Source organism: Ascaphus truei, chromosome 19 (genome assembly GCF_040206685.1).
Source record: "Ascaphus truei isolate aAscTru1 chromosome 19, aAscTru1.hap1, whole genome shotgun sequence".
NCBI classification, from domain to species: Eukaryota; Metazoa; Chordata; class Amphibia; order Anura; family Ascaphidae; genus Ascaphus; species Ascaphus truei.
The window spans coordinates 12,711,100-12,733,686 of NC_134501.1; the positions used below are offsets into that span (position 1 = coordinate 12,711,100).

The 22,587-nt window shown below is 44.7% G+C and overlaps 1 protein-coding gene across 3 annotated transcripts in view; it reads right to left on the bottom strand.

The window, feature by feature from the left end:
* Positions 1-22,587, bottom strand: part of FHOD1 (formin homology 2 domain containing 1) — a 124,563-nt gene that overhangs the window by 13,521 nt on the left and 88,455 nt on the right. The window contains exons 12-20 of one of the 3 annotated variants that reach the window (XM_075576634.1): positions 22,442-22,465; positions 20,119-20,172; positions 17,788-17,963; positions 17,306-17,449; positions 15,558-16,438; positions 14,289-14,444; positions 10,182-10,364; positions 3,025-3,144; positions 870-1,031 (exon numbers count right to left, since the gene is read on the bottom strand). In XM_075576634.1, the coding sequence (XP_075432749.1) occupies positions 870-1,031; positions 3,025-3,144; positions 10,182-10,364; positions 14,289-14,444; positions 15,558-16,438; positions 17,306-17,449; positions 17,788-17,963; positions 20,119-20,172; positions 22,442-22,465 (1,900 nt within the window). The remainder of the gene's footprint in view (positions 1-869; positions 1,032-3,024; positions 3,145-10,181; positions 10,365-14,288; positions 14,445-15,557; positions 16,439-17,305; positions 17,450-17,787; positions 17,964-20,118; positions 20,173-22,441; positions 22,466-22,587) is intronic. The other 2 variants (XM_075576636.1, XM_075576635.1) reach the window with 2 other exon arrangements.

Here is a 22,587-nt window from a genome sequence, read left to right on the forward strand (position 1 = left end):
CTGCTTCAAGTTTGTAATTAAAAACAAACAAAAAGAAAAAACGCAGTGCCCCACCATTTGTTACTTGGCCATTACCAAGCAGCCTTGTGGAAACTCTCTATCACCACAAACTAACACAACATACTGCATCACACAATATGTTGTGAGCCACTGTGGTTTGTAGCACAGGTCCCATTTCCAACGCTATTATTTGAATGCCGCAATGCGAGCGTGTATATAATCACAGCACAGGCACAGCGCAGATCATATTCCAGCATGGAAATTCACAGGAATGTCAAGGAACCCCTCTCTCGGTGAACTCTGACCCCTAATTAGCGAACTCGCTGTGATCACGGAGCCGGGAACAGAGCATTTTATACCCAACTTCAGCCTAATAAAAGGCATTTCCCAAGCTTTTTCTGAAGTTAAAGAATTCCCTCTGTGTGGAGTAATGAACAGAACAGCCTTTCATGCGGAAAGTATGTTCGTAATAAATAAATGGATTTTAATGAACTACGGACTGGCAGCTTTCGAGAGAGTAATGCATTACTATTGTAATTTGTTAGAATTTGCCATTCCAACCCGTACATGCGATATTCTAACTAGTGTCCTACAGCAGTGTTATTATCCTAAGCCTTTTCCTGTCAGGAAGCACTGCAGGCCCCTCTAGCAGCAAAAGGGTTAAGAGACCATATAAAAGAATGACTACTCATCCCAAGTATTTCTCAGCTACGCATGCATCTACCAACTTCCAATATGGGTTTGCGCGCCGTGATCCCGTAGCAGACGCGGGATCGCCGGGTGTCAACCCGCATTGGCCGTTAGTAAATGTCCCCCGCGGCGTGTGCAGTGACCTAGGGTTCGTTATACAGCACCCAACGCCCGCTTACTTTAGACGACCGCGTGATGGCAGCAATTTCAGAATACAGGTCCGAGGTGTCGGAAAACTTTTCGGTCACGATGTTACACATGTGGTGCAGCAGGGTCTGCCTGTGAACCGTGTCCTTCACCTCCGACACCTTCTCCAGGTAACTGAGGTCAAACCCTTTGGCCTAGGAATAAACAAACAGAAAGATGATGGTAATGTATTAGGGCAGGGACACCGTATTTACACTGATAGGTGGAATTAATTCCGACTCTGGGAGTCGGATTCATAAATGTAGACCCCTTAAATCAGAATCGACTCCTTATAACCTACAACAGGCCTTGAAAACACATTTTGAAATCACAGTCGCAGACGAACTCTCATCTGGGAGCAACACGACGTGAACGGTGCATCCCATCCCATCATTTTATCCGTTGCTGTTACCACTGTTCTGTAATTATGGAGCGCAGAGCACTTCGGGGACCTGCTAATGTATCACACAGTAATTATCTGATAACTGACACAGTTTGCAATTTGCAACTCAACACACACAGCTTTTCCTATGAGAAAAGATCTATTGGCACAGAGGCAAACACGCTCTCAGAGCAGATTCACAGGGACAGGCTGCGATTCTGCACTCTTTTATAGAACTGCTGTGGGGGGTGGGGGGGAGACTAAAATTTGGCAACTATGACATGTAAACTGTGGGATTACACAGATAAAGCCCACAAATCTACAGCGCGTGTATTATTTTATTCATATAAACCAATTGATTTAAAATGTTTTTTTTCATTGCATCGGTCTCTAAGGTCTCTGGCATGGTCAGCGCTTAGGCGCTGACCCGTGCTGAGGCGCGCTTACGCTTACCAGTGAGCCCCTGCAGCCGCAATGAGAGCGGCTTTAGCGTGCGGAAGCGTGGGTCTTAGAAAAAAATTAGTTTCAAGCGCTCACAGGAGCGCAGGGCCGGTCACGTGAGCGTTTCGCCCAATGAGGGCGAACCAGCTCCGTGACGTCACTGGCCCGCCCCCCGACACGCCCACGGATGGCGCGCTAACCAAGGCCAGGGAAAGCACCCGCTTTCCCTCAGCTTCAGCGTGCCTCCGCACGGCTGCTGCAACCCTGGACGCAGCCTAATAGTTAAATGCTCAGGGTAACTCAGTGGGACTTGAACCAGCGACTCTCAGATCACGGAGATGCCATAACAAGGATACAAGAAAAAAAGTTGGGTACAACCGGGCACTTCTAAATGCAGTGGGTTTTCAATTATATTTTTGATTCTTGAAAAATGCCTAGGCGAAACGCGTTGAATCAGTTTCTGGAGGGCCGGAAGATCAGCTCTCCGGCAGCTGAGTGACCATAGATGCCCCATCCGCCAGGACTGCTGTCGTCACAGGAAGCGACGTTCGCGGAAAGGAAAGGCAGCGATGGGCAGAGAACGGCAGAGCGCCAGCGATCGTCAAGTCCTCGCCAATGAATTTTACACATATTTGAAATGTAAGTGTGATTTGCATTTTCTGTGTTTATGCAGAATATTTCCTGAGACATACTACACCATTGTGAGTTTCTCTCTTACTTTCTGAGTAAGGCCAAGTCCATGGTTGAGGAGACCGCACGGAGGCGTCCATGCAGGGCGCGATCACATTGCCTAAAGGCATTGATCGCGCCCACAGACCACGCAGCAGCAGGTGGGGGCACGCGTTGCGCAAGAAATCAGTTGAAACGGATTTCTTGGCGCAACGGGCAGGTCACGTGAGCGGCTCACCCAATGAGGGCGAGCCAGCTCTGTGACGCCCCTAGGCACGCCCCCCCCCCCACGGCTCGTCTACACTGGACACAAAACGCACCCGCTGCATGCGGGTGACGTCACAGCCTCCGCGCAGGCTGTATGGCCTAATACAGGACCCAAGACATACACCACAGAGGAGAATTTGCCACAGTGCTCCTATCAGAGAGAGGTGTATCTGTGATTCGCTTATATTACTACCATAACTTGTGAGTGGGACATATACATTTTTTTATTAGATATATATTTTTTCGCTACTGGCTACTCCATTCTTTGTATTTTTATTTGACATATTCACAATGAGATCTGCAAGCGCCCCCCCCCCCACATCTGGACAACTATAACAAGGATACCCAAGATAACCCTGTCACCTCCCCTGCCCAAGCATGCCCCTTACGTTCGATCCATTCAGGAAGTTTCCAACAGCCAGGAGCGACGCCAGGATGATTTTAAAGGTTTTGTTCTTTGACAGCTGCTCCATTCCTAGTTTTAAGTCAAACAGAGGCTCAGCGATTTCCTAAAACGAGAACAGAATGACCATTAGTGTTTATTGCCGCTCCCTCAGCAGCCCACGCCCTGTTCATATTTTATTCTGAAAGATTTTTCAGGTAGCCTGTGTAAAAAAAATAATAATAATGTCACGAGTCAGAGTATAATAATAAAAATAATACAATATAATAAAAATATTCTCTTCTACAAGAGTTTTTGTAATACACACACACACACACACACACACACACACACACACACACACACACACACACACACACACACACACACACACACGGCGCTGCTCGGGAATTCTAACAAACCAAAAAATTCTGAGGTTTATAAATGGATAATTAAATGTTTTATTTTCTTAATGCGAAATCCCCTGCTAAAACAAAAACTCCACCCATAACAGGTCCTGAAGTGTTCGAGGGACAGCCTCTAATGCTGTGTGTATGTGGGACATGGTACTCGCGTCCCAAACAATGATCTTGCCCTCTTGAAGAACTTTGGATGCTCCTGTATTTTTGTTAATGTTGCAAATTGGAGTCATTAAAGCTGCAGTTCAGTCTTTTTTTTAATTTATTTTTTTACTTCAATAGTTTCAGTTGTGCAATCTCTAATTACCCAAAGAACTGCATAGCTGCCGGTCAATTCGTTCTCCGTCTATTGATCGGCAAAGTTTGGCGACATCTTTAAATATGGGGAATGTAAATGGTTGCTATAGGAACAAGCATGCTTGTTAAAATAGAATACAAGAAAATTGGTCTTTCAAAGTTGTTTTTTTTTTTAAACAGAAAATGCTAAAAGTATTTTTTCTTACTACAGAACTGATTTATTAAAAAAAAAACCCACACATGTAGGATATTGCCTGAACTGCAGCTTTAAGTGGGAGCTTGAGGGTTGTGTGATGGGATCATGTCAGTTGTATCCAAACAGACAAAATCCTGCTCTTTTGTCTCAGAAAAAAGAACTCAGGGGGTCTAACTGGCACACATCTCACTACTGCAAAACACAACTCAGCTGCCCACGGAATCTGGGATTGTCCTGCAGGTCCCAATAGGTATACACGAAAAGGACAATGATCCAGGCACACGGACTTTTCAATAAAAGGGTTAATTCAGCTATTAAAAAGAAATGATTAATTTCTTAGCTGAATTACACACTTATTGAAAAGTCCGTGTGCCTGGATCATCGTCCTTTTCCTTCGTCTCAGGAACCACCAAGCGAAATTTGGTTTCGATATCTTAAGGTGTGTCCAATTGCAAAGCAAACAGACCAACAACTTTCCAAAATATATAGTAGATACATATATAATTATCTTCAGAGCTCGTCAGTCCACTGCTGGACAAATGACTACCCAATAATATTCCTGGATGTATATACTGTATATTGTAGTTTGCAGGATGGGACTTGGTGGAACTAAGGCCTCGTTCAGGGTGCCAGAGGCAGGAGTTGGAGGGCGGGCGTTCGCGAGGGCGGGCGTCAGTCTGCTGGGCGATGTGTGCACATCCTCCCCAGCAGACTTTTTTCAGGAGTTGAGGCGGGGAGGGGGCGGGGCTACAGACCTCAGCTTAGGGATGGGTGTTGCTGTCTTGAAATCATTCTCAAGAATGATTTCATTTGCTGCCGAGGTCCTAGTGACGCTGCTGCAGCTTCAAAAAACGACTTGGGTTGTTTATTAAAACTGTAGCCAGCGTCAACTCCGGGCTTCGGAGACAGGGCAGCTGCTACCCCGACAACCACAATTCCCTTTAAATACATTGTGTCGGACGGCCGCACGCACGTCAGCACGCCCTCCCTCCGAAGCCAGCACCCTGAATGAGGCCTAAAGGTGGATGTAAACTCCCCAGTAGACCCAAGCTGTATCTATCTATTCTATATATATATATATATATACACTCTATATGACCTACCCAAAGTCTTAATCATTAAAATTGGAATGTTTTAGAACATTTTACTTTGTTAATAATCTTCCCGTCTTCTGGTCACTAAACATCTAATTAGTAATCTCTCTTCCAGATAACAACAACTTTGTGCTCGCGTGCTAAACACAAGATGAAGAAAGTAGTTGGAATTTTACACCGACACGGCTACCACTCGCTTTTATTCAGAAGATACGGCTATATTCATTGCAGTAAAACGAATTAAAGTCATGTTATGGGGTCTCCCTCAATCAACAACAAGTTTGGAAATACAAACCTATGGATCAATACTGTTAACTCTGCCCCTTTTTTGCTTTGGCCTTTCCTTAAACATAAAAATAAATGCCATATGTATAGATACTGGACATGTGTAATATAATGATATATAATACAATTTGTATATGTACAATTCTCAACCGTCAGACAATTCCAACCCCGAAAGCTCTCCCTGAATCTGCCAAGTTTCCACCTGCTCACTGTTGTGTATCACGTTCCTTGGGCAAGTCACCATCTCCCTGTGCCTCAGGCACCAAAAACAGATTCTAAGCTCACCTGGGCAGGGACTGTGTCTAACAATCCTATGTACAATGCTGCTTACCGTACACTATATTATAATTCTGAAACGCTTTTCATCCCATTGGGAGAAAAGGCGCTATATGAAATAATTATGTCTAAACTTATAAAACTGTTTTCAGCGAATGGGATAAATTACTGTATAAGTCAACCAGCATCAAAGATCCTTGGGAAGAGACTTTCAAGGGCCAATAAACCACATCAAAGGAAGTTTTTAAGTTGATTAGAACAAGGTTCTCTCTATGACCTACAGCCTACTAGAGCTGTTCACGCTCCCAAAGAAAAGCATCGTCCAAGAAACAATTCTGGATCAAAATTCCTCTTGCAACAATACACTAGTCACGGTACACTGGAGAGCAGCACCCGAGAGACCAAGGAGTAATCTTACACATCAACTTTATGAGAAATAATGGGTCATTAAATCCATTGAATGCCAGACCCTGAGAGAGGAGAACAGCACGTTAGCAAGAACTGGAAGAACCACAGGCATGGCACAATGACCAACATTGCAACACAATAATGGGACGCAGAGAACACATTTATTTTCAAGCTGTACTAAATTCGACTACATTGAAAATTGATCTACTACATTGAGAGAAAACTGATCTCTCGGCAGCTAAACCACATCACCATCTCCTGGCTATAGCATGCATCCTGGCTATAGCATGCATCCTGGCTATGGTCAGGAGATGGTGATGTAGTTTAGTTGCAGAGAGAGCAATTTTACCCTCAGCAATTTACACTGTTGGCTATTCTATCACTCTACCTAGAGATGCTTTATATTATCATTCACCCATCATGGGTGGGCAAGAACCTGTGGTGGTTTTGTAGGGGGGGAGGAGTAGGGGACACTACCAGAACCCTAAACATATAAAAATCTATTTTCCCCCCTTTATTATAATAAATCATTCATCTTTAAATAAACAAGTAGGGTTGAGAAGAAACATTTATCCACCTCCAGTCCTTATTTCATATTATCTCGGCGCAGGAACTCATTTCCCCCACAATAGCCTGAAATAAAACGGTTGTTCTCGCTCTTGCCACCTAGTTCCAGAACACCAGCAATGTGCTCTCGGGGACTTGTTACTCAACGTGGCTGCGTGACGTAGGATAAGTGTTGTTAAATAGATCAAGGAAGTCTCGCGAGTTCGCTCAAAATTGCAGAGTAAGTAGCATGAATGCTGCATAGAAGAGGTTTAGCTGAATGCAGTGAGAGGCAGTCAAGCACTTTTGGCCGCGGCTGATTTGCCGCCAATGTAAGTCCTAAGCAGGGAAAAATGAAGGGCCGGCCTTAGGCTGCGTCCATAGAAGACCAGACCGCGCTGATATGTACGCACGCTGTGCGATCAGACTGCCTAACGCAGTGATCGCGTCTATACAGTGTGCGGAAGCGGGAGCGCGATGCACGTGAAATCAGTCAAAATTGATTTTTCACGCGATCGGGCGGTCACGTGAGCGGTTCGCCCAATGAGGGCGAACCAGCTCCGTGATGTCACTGGCCCGCCCATACACGCCCCCGGAAGGAGCGCGAAGGAAGGCCAGGGAAAGCACCCGCTTTCCCTCAGCCTCCGCGCGCCTCCGCACTCCTCAGCACGGCTGCTGTGTCTATGGACGCAGCCTTAGGCTTTACAGAGCCCAAGGCAGCACACTGGCAGCAGGGTCCCCCTGTAAGAAAAAACTTAAGGTGACTTACCTTGACAAGCAGCCCTCCGCCGGCAGCGGCGGGATCCAACTTCCACCCGATCAGAGGAGGGAGTACGGGGGGCCCCCCTCCTCCAGCTCTCCCCTCCGTTCGGGTGGAAGAGTGATCCCGGTGCCGACAGGAGGGAGGAAAGGATGGAGAGGAGTAAGTGCGGGGCCCCAAACCGGCAGATAGGTGTGTGTCTCTGTGTCCGTTTGTGAGAGGGGTCTTACCATTTCCGGAGTGGACCATGGTGACTGACATCCTATGATGACGCGTTGCCATGGCAACGTGACGTCCTGACACTGCGCCGCTGCCGGCGGAGGGCTGCTTGTCAAGGTAAGTCACCTTAAGTTTTTTCTTACAGGGGGACCCTGCTGCCAGTGTGCTGCCTTAAATTAACTTTCCTGGGCAAAGCGGGTCCTTCTGCGGCTGAACGCCGGCGGAGACTTCGTCGCGGCGAGATGGCGGCCACCATATGTCCCAATTCCGGTGAAGGATTTACAGGACTCATTGAAGTACTCTGGGGCTCCTCCAGTAGTTACGAGGTTAAGGCCTTGGCCGCCAAAAGGTTGTTTGCCATGCCTTGCAGGCCCGCTGGCAGTCAAGGGGTTAACACAGTAATGGGTAACCCTGTTGAGACGCACGACACGGACGAGCGATTCCGACATAAGCGTTATTCCACCATCAATTATTCATGTTACTCTCCGTGGTGGTGGTAAGAACTAGCGTGTGACCGATATGAAGGTAACGAGAGCAGCACAGGTGAATCGTGTTTGGCCTCTACAGCTGGTCCTTCCCTTGTCCATCGATGTTAGTATTAGTAAGGCTATTTTTCAGGGAAGATTTGATGAAAAGTAGTTTTTTTTTTTTTTTTAAGTTGTAAGTATCCACAAGAAATTATATATGGAGATTGTGACATCAAGGCTGCGGCCCCGCTGGCGCTGACCGCGCTCATGCTTGAGAGCGGTGATGTCACCAGCTCTCCAAGGCACCGGGCGTCCTCGCTATTTCGGATGCACGCATGGGGGGGCAAATTGTGCGCGCTCGAAAGTTACATTTTTTTGGTGAGCATGTGTACGCACAGCATGAGCGCGTGCGCACAGCATGAGCGTGGATGTGACGATCCACATTGACTAAGATAAGCGTGCTCAGCGCCAGCGGGGACTCGGCCTAAAAGCAGCGATTTCCCTGGAGCAGAGAGTCCCTGGAACCATGTTTCAGTTCCAGGAACATCTTGTTTCCCCTGATCCTTACTGCTAAAAGTAGCGCGGGTACTTCCTGGTATTTAAATCCCCCTGCGTCATGCGGGCCTACGGAAAGCTGCAATGGGATGACGTGGATGCTCGGCCCGAGTAATGTGGGAGATCTAACACCGCCCATTGTGTTTTCCCCGGAGGGTACTGCAACATTACTACTTTTACACAAGTGCCTGGATCTAGGGGGTCTGCCGAGCTGAAATGAAGGCGCTCCGGCCCCAGGGACCACCTGCTTCCCCATCCTGGTAAATAAAACAAAACAGTGGTTTTCACCCTCTTCCCCCCCCCCCACCCTTGCCCCCTTAGACACACCACCCACTTACACACTCAGGTGTAAGAGGGGGGGGGGGTTAGAGGCCCCGCGCTCTTCACCAAGGCATTTAAATTAAATGCCGGGGGAGGCGTGAGGCCTCTGTTACTCACTTACCTGCTCTTTGCCGGGTCTTCGACGATGCGTCGCCATTTGATGCCGGGTCCTTGGAGAGGGGGGCGCGAACGCTGTGGCTGTCAGACAGGGGGGCGCAGCTCAAGAAGTTTGCGCACCCCTGGCCTAGGCTACTGAAATGCTTCATTTAAGAGGTGAGCTTCAAGGTTTGACTTAAAGGCGGGGGGAGACGGTGCTTGGCGTATACAGAGTGTGGGGGAGTTGTACAGGTAAGGTGCAGTGAGGGAAAAAGGTTTAAGGCGAGCGAGAACAGAATAGGTGAAAAGGGTGGAGAGGAAACCGTTCTGAGCAGAGCGCAGGAGACAAGCCGGGGCTTAAATCGCATCTTAAATACGCTTGTGTGGTTGCGCTGGTTTGTGGCGTTTCCTGACGAAGTTCTAACCGCGTTTACGGTTTATGTCAGAGAGCGACCTGCAGCACGGAGGTACAGCCCTGGCTTTTCTGTATTGAATGTCATTTAGATATGTATATTTTTGCTTTGTATTCCAGCACCTGTTTCCCTACAAAAACAGCAGTGTTGCTGCTTATGTTATCAATTCTATTGCTTGGACTTGTGTCAAAACAAACATTGGCTTTTATGGATTTTTCAAGCGCAATCTGAGCACTCGGAAATGTTTTGCATTCCGTTTCTCGTCTCTTCTTAGAAACCAGAGGAGGGGGAAAAAAAACAAAACTGGGATTAAAACTTATTAGGCTTTCAACAGTAATTCATTGCGATCGTGTTTATGCTGGAAGTCTTGCTGAAAAGTAGAAAGCAGATGCAGTTTTTCCTCATTAGAAATAATGGATTTGTTGGCTTATGTCTGAATGCATTCTATTATTTCCGGGGAGGAAACATTGAAATTAAAAACAGAACCCTGATTAATTGCAACAACGTCCTGTTCTGTGCTTTTTTTCATTTTTGGAGAGATCATATTTATACAGTGGTTGAAATGTGGTGGTACTAAAGCTAGAGAGTACCACTGCTTTTTAATTCACGGCCCTAGAGTGCGACTACTTTTTTTTCATCGACAGGCTAATGGTTCCAAATATTTATTTTAGGAAGCCTCTTCTCTCCCTTACTGCTTTCCTAGATGTGTAAATCTTTCTAATACATGGTCAGCAACGCTTTCCCTCCGTGTCAGACTGAGAAGTATTGGGAGTTAAGACACAGCACCACCAACGTCACGTCATCCCCTTTACCTTCTCCATGCTTTCATAGTCTAATTTAAAGGCCCACAGTTGCAGCCTGGACGCCAGCCCGCTGATGGAGGACAGGGTGAGGAGGAACTGTTCCGCGGATCCCAGCGGAATGTCGGGGTTTGCCAGCTGAGCCTCCTGAATCTTCTGCTTTTCCTCTTGTGTTGGGACCATCGTTAGGATTTTCTGTAAGAGAGACACCTGGTCAGTCAAACGAGAACGGGGGGGGGGAAAGGCGTTTCAGGAGTTTATAACGCTCGCGCTACTGGGACAGTAATCATTTTGTGGGGGGGGGGGGGCAGACTTGATGGAACATCAGTGTTTTTCTGGGTCTGAACCCCCAAGGTCCAGGAGATATTTACTGGGGACGTCTCGTGATAAAAGATGTCACGCCGACCGCTGCAGCCAATCAGTGCAGAGAATGCCACACATCGTAGCAGTGTTAGTTGGCTTCCCATCAATGATGTTGCTGGCAGCCATTTTTGTTTTTTCCCTTTAACTGGCAACAAACGATGCTCTGCAGTGCGTTGCTGTCCCCTCTGGCAGCAAAGGGTTTAATGGGTCCCACTTGCCCTCCTGTCTCTCTCTGTCCAGCCGCAAAGTAATACACATTTCTTATATTTATATATGTTTCTATGGGGGTCTGTCTACCATCATGGGACAACTTTATAAATCCGACCTGCTCTGTCACACGTCCGTCCCTGCTGGTTTCACAATATATACTGATGTATGTGTGAAGATGAACTTAATGAGAGGGGAACACAAAATGCCCAAAAGGTCCTGTTGGTCATCAACCTCTTTATCAGAGACTTACTAAACTACTATGTAACTCCATCCAACAAAAAGTAATGAAATATGCAACACATGGTACAACATCCAAACAACTACCACCAGTAGTTTAGCATTGCCTTAACTTCCCCCATATTTTATTTAACCAGATCCCATCATTCATTTTTAAACCCCCCTCCCCCCCCAACAGTTTCATGTGTTTCAGAAAACAAAACAAACTTTTTTGCAGGCCTCCAAAAAATGGCCGGCTTTAGCCTTTAGAACTCCACCACCTTCCTACTGTCTCTCTAAGTTCTCTCCACTTCGATTGTAAGCTCTTTGGGACAGGGACTCCTCTTCCTAATGTTTTACCGTTAATGTCTGAAGAGCGTATTCCCATTATTGCTCCTATTACTGTGTCCCCTCTGGGGCCCGAAACCATGTATTATATGAATGAACTATTTTCACTAAACCTGTGGCCAGTGCTGGTATTATGAACAGTTTGGCGATCATGTACAACTCTACGTGTGTCTGTGCGTGTGTGTATATATATATATATATATATATATATATATATATATATATATATATATATATATACACACATATATACACACATATATATATATATATATATATATATATATATATATATATATATATATATGCACAGACACACGTAGAGTTGTATATACACATATATATATAGATATAGATATAGATATATATATATATATATATACACAGTGTTCGACAAATCTATACATTTGCACTCCCCGGGCGAGTGGATTTAACATCGTGGCGAGCTCCTATTGGCCCAAGCAGCACACGTTTGGTACTAGGTGGCGAGTAGATTTTTTTTGTTCGGCGAGTAGATTTTTTGATGATTTGTCGACCACTGTGTATATATATATATATATATATATATATATATATATATATGTATTAAAACAGAGAAACTAGCGCACTGGGGCTACAAAAATATATCCACAATAGTATCAACCCTCCCCCCACCACCTGGGATAGAAAGGCGGATTACCCGTTCATGCACTTACAAGTTTTAAGTCCCAGATCAGATATCTCAGAGGGTTACCCAGCCAACGTGCTCTTTCAGAGATGGGATTAACCTCCCATCCGACACGGGACAGCCAAAGCTACAATAACTTTGCCAGTAGAGTGTGATTAACGGCAGGAATTTATTTAATTTATAAAATGTGTAACCAGGAAGTAATACATTGAGAGTTACCTCTCGTTTTCAAGTATGTCCTGGGCGCAGAGTTAAGGAATAGGCGCTTGGTATGAACGTTGGGCCCCAATAAACATGGCCCCAGTAGGCACTGAAGGGGTTAATGAGAAAGGTCTTCTCAGGAGATCTTAGAACATTTTTCCCACCAACTCAAGCATGCGATAATTGCTTTCTTTATCCCCTCCCCCCCCCCTTTCTCTCAGTAGCATTAAGAATTAATCTCCCTCTGTTTAAAGATTGCTTTGTAAAAGTGGAGTGTACGAGCATTAGCTTTCATAGCCTTGGAAATACAGGTGGGATATCAGAGACGGACACAGTGCTGTCCTAGCATTCCAGCATGTGAAAAACTGTACGTATCGTAACGAGTGGACGTTATGAAATTATTCATACCCAATGATGTTCCGGAGCTTTGCAGAAGTGTGAACAACACTACTTTTCACATTAAGCGGCAAACATTTTCCAGAATAGGACTGATTTCACATGCTCCAATTCCTCAAGGCCTAATTTAATATGCCGAAAAAATTTCTAATAAGCAGAATCCTTACTGAAAGTGGCAGTAATTATAATAATAATTTTACTCTCGTCTAGTTCAACCTTTGTTAAATTCTAATTGAGTGAGATACTCATCCTAAATTTCTAGTTCTATTGGTCCAAAAGACGGCAAACAAAAAAAAAAAACACCAATTAAACATTTGCCAATTATGTCTCATGAGGGGCAAAAAAAAAATCTTCCTGACTCAGGTTTGGCAATCAGATTTCTCCCTGGAGCAGCACCCATCCAATGTTTAACATATTTGGCATATCCATTTCCTTTCTAAGAACATGTTCAACCTTTTCTTAAATATATCTCCTGTGTCAGCCACCAGTCTTCATTGGTTGTAAGTACAGTAGTACATTGTGACTGCCCTTACTGTACAGATCCCTTTACATTGGGAGACAGTGAAAGTAGGATCCCGTACTCATGCATTGGGGATATCAGACATCACAAAGGGTTAATTCTCCATTAGAAACGTACATAGAGGATCCAAGAAAACTGAACTCCAAGTAAATGGAATCCTCTTGCTAACAAGTGAGACGCGACGTTTTCCCGTTCTTTGTTACATCAATGTGTCGCCGGGCCCTCGGGAAGCAAAGTGGTTCAGATACAGTAACTCATATCCTTTGGTAGATACAACAAATTGTGGTGCCCGCTCAAACTCAATAATGTATGTAGGGTGGTGCACTACAGGAATGATATACAGACTATCACTCCCCTCTGGAATGCCCTTCCCCTCAATATCCGACTAGCACCTTCTCTATCTACCTTTAAAGACCCATCTTAAAACACACCTGCTTATCGAAGCATAAGAGTAGCTCCGTGGCTGATACTATACACCTCATACATCGACCGTGGCCCCTTGCAGACGCACTTACCAGAACGCCCTCCTATGGTCTCCCTACTTACCAATACTATTGTAAGCTCTTCGGGGCAGGGACACCTTTTCATAAGTGTCACTTTTATGTCTGAAGCACTCCTTCCCGTTATGTATTTGTTATTTATATGATTGTCACGTGTATTACTATTTACCTGTATGTACATTAATGGTGCTATAAAAATAAAGACATACATACATACATACATACATACATACATACATACAACAGTTAGGACTATCAACCCTCAGAGATGAAGGGAATGATAGTCTAAAGGCCCCAATTGTATGCATTATAATGTTCAGTGAATAGTATACAGTAAACCAATTGAAATGATAAAGATCGTTGATGCATAAAATATTCTTTATTGGTACAACTCATTAAAATATTTTTTTTATTCTTGTGTGTTGTACCAATAAAGAATATTTTATTCATGCATATCATATATCCCAACAACCTTAACGATCGCTATAATTTCAATGTTTTACTGTATAACTCGTCACTGATCATAGTATATAATTTGATTAATATACTCGCCATCGGTTATCGAATCCGGCATTACCCCGCATCACTAGAACACTACAGTGAGGATTGGAGTGCATATAATTGGGGCCCTTCTTGGTCTATCATTCCCGTTATTTGTGACGGTTGATTGTCCAGTTTTATGTAACTTGTATCCTTACCTCAATCCCCTCTTTGCTAATTGCATACTCGTCGAAATTTAGGATAGCGGTCTTGATAATGTGCACAGTGGGCAACACGGTGAGTCCTATGTTGATTGCATTGCTTCGCTTGGGATCCAGCACCACCAGTGTCTGCTTCTTCACTTCACTCCCTTTCTGTGAACACAAAAAGTAGAAGTTAGGACCAGGCCGTCCCTAGGTCGTGTGCCGCCCTTAGAAAAGTACTATTAAGGCCGCCCAATTCCCACCTCCCTCCTCTTCATAGGGTGGTCTTCAGAGCTGAACTGCGTTTATTTCAGCTCCGGGAACCCCTTGCTTCCCGATATATTTACCTCCAGAGTGCCAGTATCTCTGCTGTTCAAATGTCCTGCATCCTGCAGGCCAATAGGAAGCCTTGACGCCATCCGTTGTGGCTTCCTATTGAGACATTTAGAACAGCAGATATTTCGGCACGCCCTACGAAGGTAAGTATCTCAGGAAGCAGGGGGTCACCAGAGCCCAAATCAACGTGCTTCCGCTCCAGAGACACCCTGATTCCCACCTGTTAAAAAATTGTGTTGGCAGCAGTGACTGCCCCCTGGGACATGACGCCTCTAGGCGATGCCTTACCTGGGATAAACCTAGAGACGGGCATGGTTAGAACACAATACAACACAGCACACTTAACCTCCTCCCTGTCAGAAGGTCCTGCAAAGCAACTACCTTTCTGCATCAGTTGCGATGTCTTAGCTTTGGCTGGGAAAGCATAAATATTCTTTAGTTATAAACCTATGATAAACTATCCCCTTTGCCCTCTAATTAAGTAATTCAAGGTATCCAATCTGTGCAAGAAAATGCAGGGACAAATATTGCACTGGAGACTGTACCATGGCTGGTGTAAGAAGAAACGGATAGAGGGCAGCCAGCCCACCGCAAATTGTGTTCCCTTCCACAGCTAGAATTACTAGCATCAGAAACACTCCATATAACACGTTTACTGCCCAAGGGGGCAACAAAAGGGTTAAGAAACACTACCCAGGATCATCATTTGTGGACCTTTTGGCCATACCGCCATGTCCCTGCTGCACGGTGCTGTGTCACCTCTATTGCCTAGCAATCCCTGCTCAGAGGAATTCCAAGCAGTATGAGGTCCATGACAGAACTCCTATGGGTGCTCGCTATGTTCTTCCAGCAATTATTATAAACAATCTACATAGGCGAGGACACTATACACAGATTGCTTTCATCTTGTTGCAATCCATTTAAACCACACACAGTGTGCACACACACCTTTGATGCAATCAATTCCTTGGCTTTGGATTCAAAAAGATGCTCCAGTTTCTCAGTATCCACAGCGATCTTATCTAATGACGCCCACACTGTGCCTCTGCCAAACTTCCCCCTGCTGGTGCCCTCCGACTCTTTCAGCTCTCTCCAGAAAAGTTTCACAGTCTTCCTCTTCTTCATTAGAGTCATGTTACAGCCCTCCTGTGGCATGGACAGAAAGCTGGCAGGTGCTGGTGGAGGAGGTGGAAGGTGGGGGCTTTTGTTGGGCGGAGGTGGGGGGCACGCAGGTGGGGGAGGTGGAAGAGGTAAACTGGGACACCCAGGCAGCGGAGGAGGTGGTGGTGGTGGAGGTGGAAAAGGTAGTCCTGAAAGGGGCAGAGGGGATGCCGAATTAAAGACTGGCAGTGGTGGGGGAGACACTGTTTCATTGGCCTCGAAATCAAGGACATCATAATCCTCTTCTTCACACAGGTCAGAGAAGTCCAGGTCTTTAATCTTCAGCACATTCTGCTGTGGCACCGACTGCTCCCACAATATTCCAGAGGGCTTTTTAAAAGGGATCATGAGGGTCTTCTCCAAATTCTTGGCGTTAGTTTCCGCGTCAATGCTGTACTGAGCCCTCAGCCCGGCTGTCCGGGTGTCGGAGAAGTTCTCAGCCGTGGGCCTCACGCTGGAGATCTCCTTCTCACGCGTTTCTGTCCTGATCATGGGGCCCTTCTTCTCCATGGATGGCATCGCCGTTACATTTGATGTGGAGTTCTTTACACTGACTATTTCGGTGTCCAACGACGAGCTGTTCTGGTTCTTGGCATATAGCATGTCCAGCATGAACTTCTTGGAGCTGCTAAGATCAGTAGTGGATGGAGGAGGGCAAACTGGACTTGCTAAAGAGAAAGAAGAAGAAATGTCATGAACTGCTGAACTATGAGCAATAATTAGGTCACAATACTTCATGTATTTTAAAGCTCCTTCGTATTACAGCCCATCTCAAATTTGCTCAATTTTGCTCGATGAACCAATACACTTACACATGTCCCTCCTGTTTCTGCCTCCCAACACAGCATAACGAGTGTGAAACCCCATGGGACAGGAACACCTTTCAACCAAAACGTATACAAAACTTTCATAAGTGTATTAAATATACAGATTATATTTCCCTTTATGTATCCGATTTAACGTCATTGTAAAGTGCTGTGCACATGTATAATACGATATACTGTAACTAAAAGTATACATGCAATCCATTCGTACATCTGCCCTGAGAGATTGTCTCGCAACATCTATATATAATCAGAGCATTTGTAAGCTTCTGTTGTGTCACATACAGCCACTGCTGTGTTATTGGACCGAGGTGGCGATAACAACATTATCAGCACTGGTCAGTTTAGTTCTGGCAAGCGGTGCAGTTTTAAGTAGTCCAAACTGCTGAAAAGATGAAATAACAGTAAATGCAAAGCCCGATTTAACTCAATCTCCTGCTGATTGATCGGTATTAAAAAAAAGAAGGACAGAGAAGAACTTTATTACCATCTAATTATCTTCTCCTCTGAGATTATCCGAGTAACTAGAAGACAGAAACCTCTCCCTCGAAGAACAGCACTGCCGATTTGTGCATCTTGTATCACAATCAGAGTGTGAGCTCTTTTAGAGAGATTCCACTGTGCCTAGCACTATTCGGGTTTCCTGTGCGTGTGACCCTCCGCTGCATGAGATTTTAAGACACACAGAAGCAAAACCGCACAGTTCCTTGCCTGGTTCTGATTCCGATTCCTGCCGGTCTCCTCTTTCCTCCCTCTCTAAGGTGCTGCTGGCAGAGGAATCGCTGGATCCAGAACACAATTCCTTTTCATTTACGCTTTCATTTTTCTCTTCCTTCTCGCTTAGATCCCCTTTCCCTGTGTGCAACAAAGACCATGTGTTATACTGACGTGCACATACGCCATCATATGTACTCCCAGCAGTTCGCAGCAAATCCCACCCATTATCCAGAATTCCAACATGGGGTCCCTCCGCAGCGGAACTGAGCTATTTCTAGCTGCGGGAACAGGATGCAGCGGAACTGAGCTATTTCTAGCTGCGGGCTCAGCATGGGCGCAGCATAAGAGTGATTTTATCAAATAATAAAGTCATCAAGGGTGCAATTAACTAACTGATTTCTCCCTCGGATACATTGGTGATCCTCCGTCACCCTGCGGACACAAGTGTTGATATATTCCAAGCATATGAAACATACCCCCGCTTTGGAAATTGCGAGAGCTTGTTCCCTCCTCTTGTGGGTCGGGAGACATGGCCTCATCGGGTGACTCTCCCTCACTGCGCACAACATCGGACAAGATCTCGTGTCTCCCCCTGGACAAGGCGGACCTCTTCTCCAGCTGAGTGGCGGCGAGGTTCTCCAAAAACCGACTTCTACAAAGCAAAAGACCGCAATCTTTATTCGGAAAACACACTTATTTAACCCACGCAGGATTCATTTGGATAAATGGAGCCTATTTCAAACACAAATATCATGGATATGCTCTGCAGACTTCACCATAACTTAGGGCGCTCAATACAACACACGTTTGTATCATTGTCACGTTCACCACACAAATGCTTTTATTACAATAAATGTGCCTGTGAATTAAATTTACAAGCATGTCGATAGTGGATATATATCAAGTTCTCAAACCTGGTGCCTTCCGTTTAACTTGACACTAAAGGCGTCTTCTATTCATTCAAATGTACGAATATATGCGCATAAATCGCCCCCTCCCCCCATAAAAAGAAAATTTGTAGCAATAAAAAGCGTGCGTTTTCGCCGTCTTTATGGCGATTTATCAATGCAAAAAAAGCAATGAGTGTGGATTATTGCTCTCCCTCTCCTTAATAACTCAAAAGAACTCTTTATCCCCTGATAAGGGGTGATGCTGGCTAACCTATTCTACTTGTGACAGGACATATCTACACATATTCCCATCCCTGAATTATACTGCCAGCCTGGGGAATTTCCCAGCTCATGTATTTGATTTGAGTACTTAATGGTGCGAGATTTCCTTATTTGCATGCAACGTGTGTATATTGCGTGGGCTTTCAAACAACACATGAAATTGCTACTTTTCTGCCCAGACTGGCAGTGTCCCTTAATGACTACACAGAGAGGCGTTCTCAAGTGATACCCGCTTAAAAAATCAATTCGCTCTCCTTCAGGACCAGGCCCGAACACGCCATGTGGCCCTTGCACAGATACGTTGAGTCAGTGGAGGGAGCTGCTGATTTCAGGAGAAATAAGAGGCTTTAGGGCAGGGGTCTCAAACTCGGTCGTCAAGTGCCACCATCAGGCCAGCTTTTATGGATATCCCTGCTTCAGCACAGGTGGCTCACTCACTGATTTAGCCACCTGTGCTGAAGCAGGGATATCCATAAAAGCTGGCCTGACGATGGCCCATGAGGACTGCGTTTGAGACCCCTGCTTTAGGGCGTAATGACAATATGATGCAGCAATGTTGATATCTTCTGCCGGACGGTGATTGCCGCCTGCACGCCCTGAGCCGGCAAACCTGATTTAACAGACCCGCTTCTAGTGCAAGAAAAGTGGGAAACAAGTTCCTTCTATATAAAAGCAGCAGAAAATATAAGGGACCACGTCCCAAATACCCCAGTCTCTGTGTGGGGAGGTGCGAGTCCCTTTAAGGGTGGCCATACTTCATTTCCTATATAAAGCAGGCACTAAATCTCTGCTATTAAGCAGGCACGTTTTGCCGTAGCCCCTGAAGGTATTCAGGAATGTGCGTTCTGATTATCACATCCGTTTATCTGTCATGCTCGCATTAGATAACAACGATTTGTATTACATGTCAAATCAGGGCCAACTTTAAGCTGCTATTTCTCCAGATAAAGAACATTTGCAGTTCTAGCCGAATCAAAGCTTGTCGTCTCTACACCAGGGGCGGCAACTCCAGTCCTCAAGGGCCACCAACAGATCAGGTTTGCAGGATATCCCTGCTTCAGCACAGGTGGCCCAATCAGAGGGCCAGTCCTCAACTGAACCACAGGGTTTTTTTTTTTTTTTTTTTTAACATCAAAGAAATAAGTATTTTTAAATCATTTTTATTCTATTAATGTCTTCATAGTAACCAAATGCTTTTGTAGGGCTTTTACAATCGTTACTGAATCTTTTTGTGATAAGACTGTTTGTAAACCGTTGTGCACACGGGTATATCTTTCCACTTTTTGTCCCTTGCCGTTTCCCTTTGGGCTAATGATGGCAGCACATTCAGTATATTTAAAAAGATAAAGTAGAAGAACCACTCATTACCCAACACGGTCAGAATTCTACAGACCTGAAGAAAATAGAAATATACTCATTTTTTTTTACACTGGAAACAAATATTATTAAAACTGTAAATTTAAAGGTGATCGGACAGTTCTAAAAGTCAATAACATCAATAAGGTGTTTCATTTTTTTAATATATATATATATATATATATATATATTCCCGTTATGTGGAACTGGCCATTTAAATAGCTCATCAAATTCATATTTTATTATGTTGTTTGTTGTTGTGATTTTTAAAATACTTACTCAAATCTTTTCAGAATGGGTTTATCCCCATACAAACTACAACTCTTCTCATTCCTGCAGGAAGAACTCGTTAGTGACAAATAATGGTGCCGGTGTTGAATTCTGCATGCTCCTATGTTAGAACATTTAACATCTGCAAATCACAATCCCGGGATTGGAACCATGCGATGCCCACACAAAGCACATCAGTAACACTGCACTACAGCGAGACATCACATGCCACTGCGTCACCGGGTCACCCTCAGGAGATAGGGGCACTGTTGGTATGTCATTTACAGGTAGAAAAGAGACCCAGTGAGGCATAGTTATTTTTTGTTTAATATCAAGAATGGGTCTTATTCCGTTGGCTATCTGCCCTATTATAGTGAAGATTTTAGGCTACGATTTAGAAGCCGCAATGCAGAGTTCTGCACAAAGATTAAAGGCAATGGCAGTCAATGACAGGTTGGGGTACTATACCCCACATTGCGACTTCGTGAATCTCGCCCTTGCGTTTCGTTCATTGGAGTGGAGGATCTCTTCTCCAGCACTGGGGAGTGGCTTCAAAGAACGTTACGTAGGGAGGGATAGATTGGAACGGTTACTTATATTACGTGCGAAAGAGGGAAAGACTGAAAGTGTCTGGTCCCTTCCCTTATTTCACACTGTATTGGTACATTTAGGGAATCCTCTAACTTGGTTCTAGGTCTAGGTCTCTGATCAAACCACATGTGCCATCCGTCCTGCAAAGAGACACTCCTATAAATCATAGGTGCATTCAGTGTCCATTTGTGATACATGTACAGGCCACAGATCAGTCTCTCACTTATTTCTACACCCATGCACAAAAAAAGAAAGTGCCAACCCTTGCATTTTGCGCGCACATAGTTGACAATTTAAAAATCGTTGAGCAATTGCAACACTAAACAGATCTTAGTCACAAAACAAGGTAAAAATGCCATTGTGTCTCAGTTATAGCCACATTGTGCAGCCTAAGGCTCTCTAGTGCAGTGGTGTCCAAACTTTTTTTGGTTAAGAAACCCTATGTGAAATTCTGAGGAACCCCCAACACTCTCTAATAGCGCGTCTGAGATCAGATGCATTGTAAGGAACCCCAACCCTCTCTAATAGCGTGTCTGAGATCAGATACATTGTAAGGAACCCCAACCCTCTCTAATAGCATGTCTGAGATCAGATGCATTGTAAATTCGTCTGTATTTTGTACCATTTTAAAATGACCTGAAAATTACAGGGAACCAACCCTTTAGGGATACCCGGGGAAAGCAGGGGCTCCTAGGAACCCTAGTTGAAAAACACTGGTCTAGTGTGCTGATTCTGCCATAATGTAGGTGTGTGCAGCACATTGATTCGGCTTGCCATCTAAATGCCAGAAATACATTAGGTCACACGGCACAGGAAAAGACGCAGCCAATAGGCCGTAGCTGAAGAACGTGTGTGTTGCTGCAATCTACAGCAACCTTAGTGTCCAGTTCTTCCAAAAACGTGACCGCCAAGCTCTTACAGAGAATGTCAATCTCCTAACTCCATGCTGTCAACCCTTTAAATCTCCCAATTTTGCCTGCGGTTAGCCGCTGTGCAAACCAATTAACAAATTACCCAGTTGACGTCTGAGGAATGCATTAGCTTCTGGTTTTGACAGCTGAACTGATAACTGTTACAAATGGGTTTCCATATACAACTTTTCCTCGTGACAAAAAACAGAGTTCTGCACCAATTCCTATTCATAAGAAATTCTAACCATACACTAAAAGGTATATTTATTTTTGTTCTACTTCATCTGTGCGATGCTTGAAAAAGCAAACACAAATACTCATGGGAAAGTCTTCAAGAACAGTGATTTATCACAATTAAAGACTAACCCCTTCATTACTGGCAAGATGCTCAGTAAATATCTTAACCCACAAAAATAGTATAGATATATATATATATCTATATATACACACACACACACACACACACACACACACGTGTCTGGAACTCAATATGCATCTCCTACACGAGGGGAGGCCAATTCCTAGTCCGCACGGCAACTATGCATTTGTTAACATGTATTATTTGACATCACCAGGACATACTTGAAAACGAGAGGTAACTCCCAATGTACTACTTCCTGGTAAAACCTTTTATGATTAAATAATAAATAACATGTCAGGTTTGCATGATACTCCTGCTTCAGCACAGGCGGCTCGATCAGTTACGTGGCCATGGGGAAAACAAACGATTTGGTTAAAATAAAACTGGTAGTATGGGGGAAAAATTGAAACAGGTGCAAAGGTTAGGGAACAGAAAGATGCAGGCACCAGAGAGGCACAGTAACACTTACCAAACAGGATCTGTTTGGGAAAGTCTGAAAAGAGAAAGTTTGTTGATGCACAGAAAGGTGTTGAGAAGCAGTAAAGAACGATATGAGTGAATGTGGTCAGGCAATGCAGATTTTAAGGTTGGGAGGCAGATGACGCCATGTGGCTA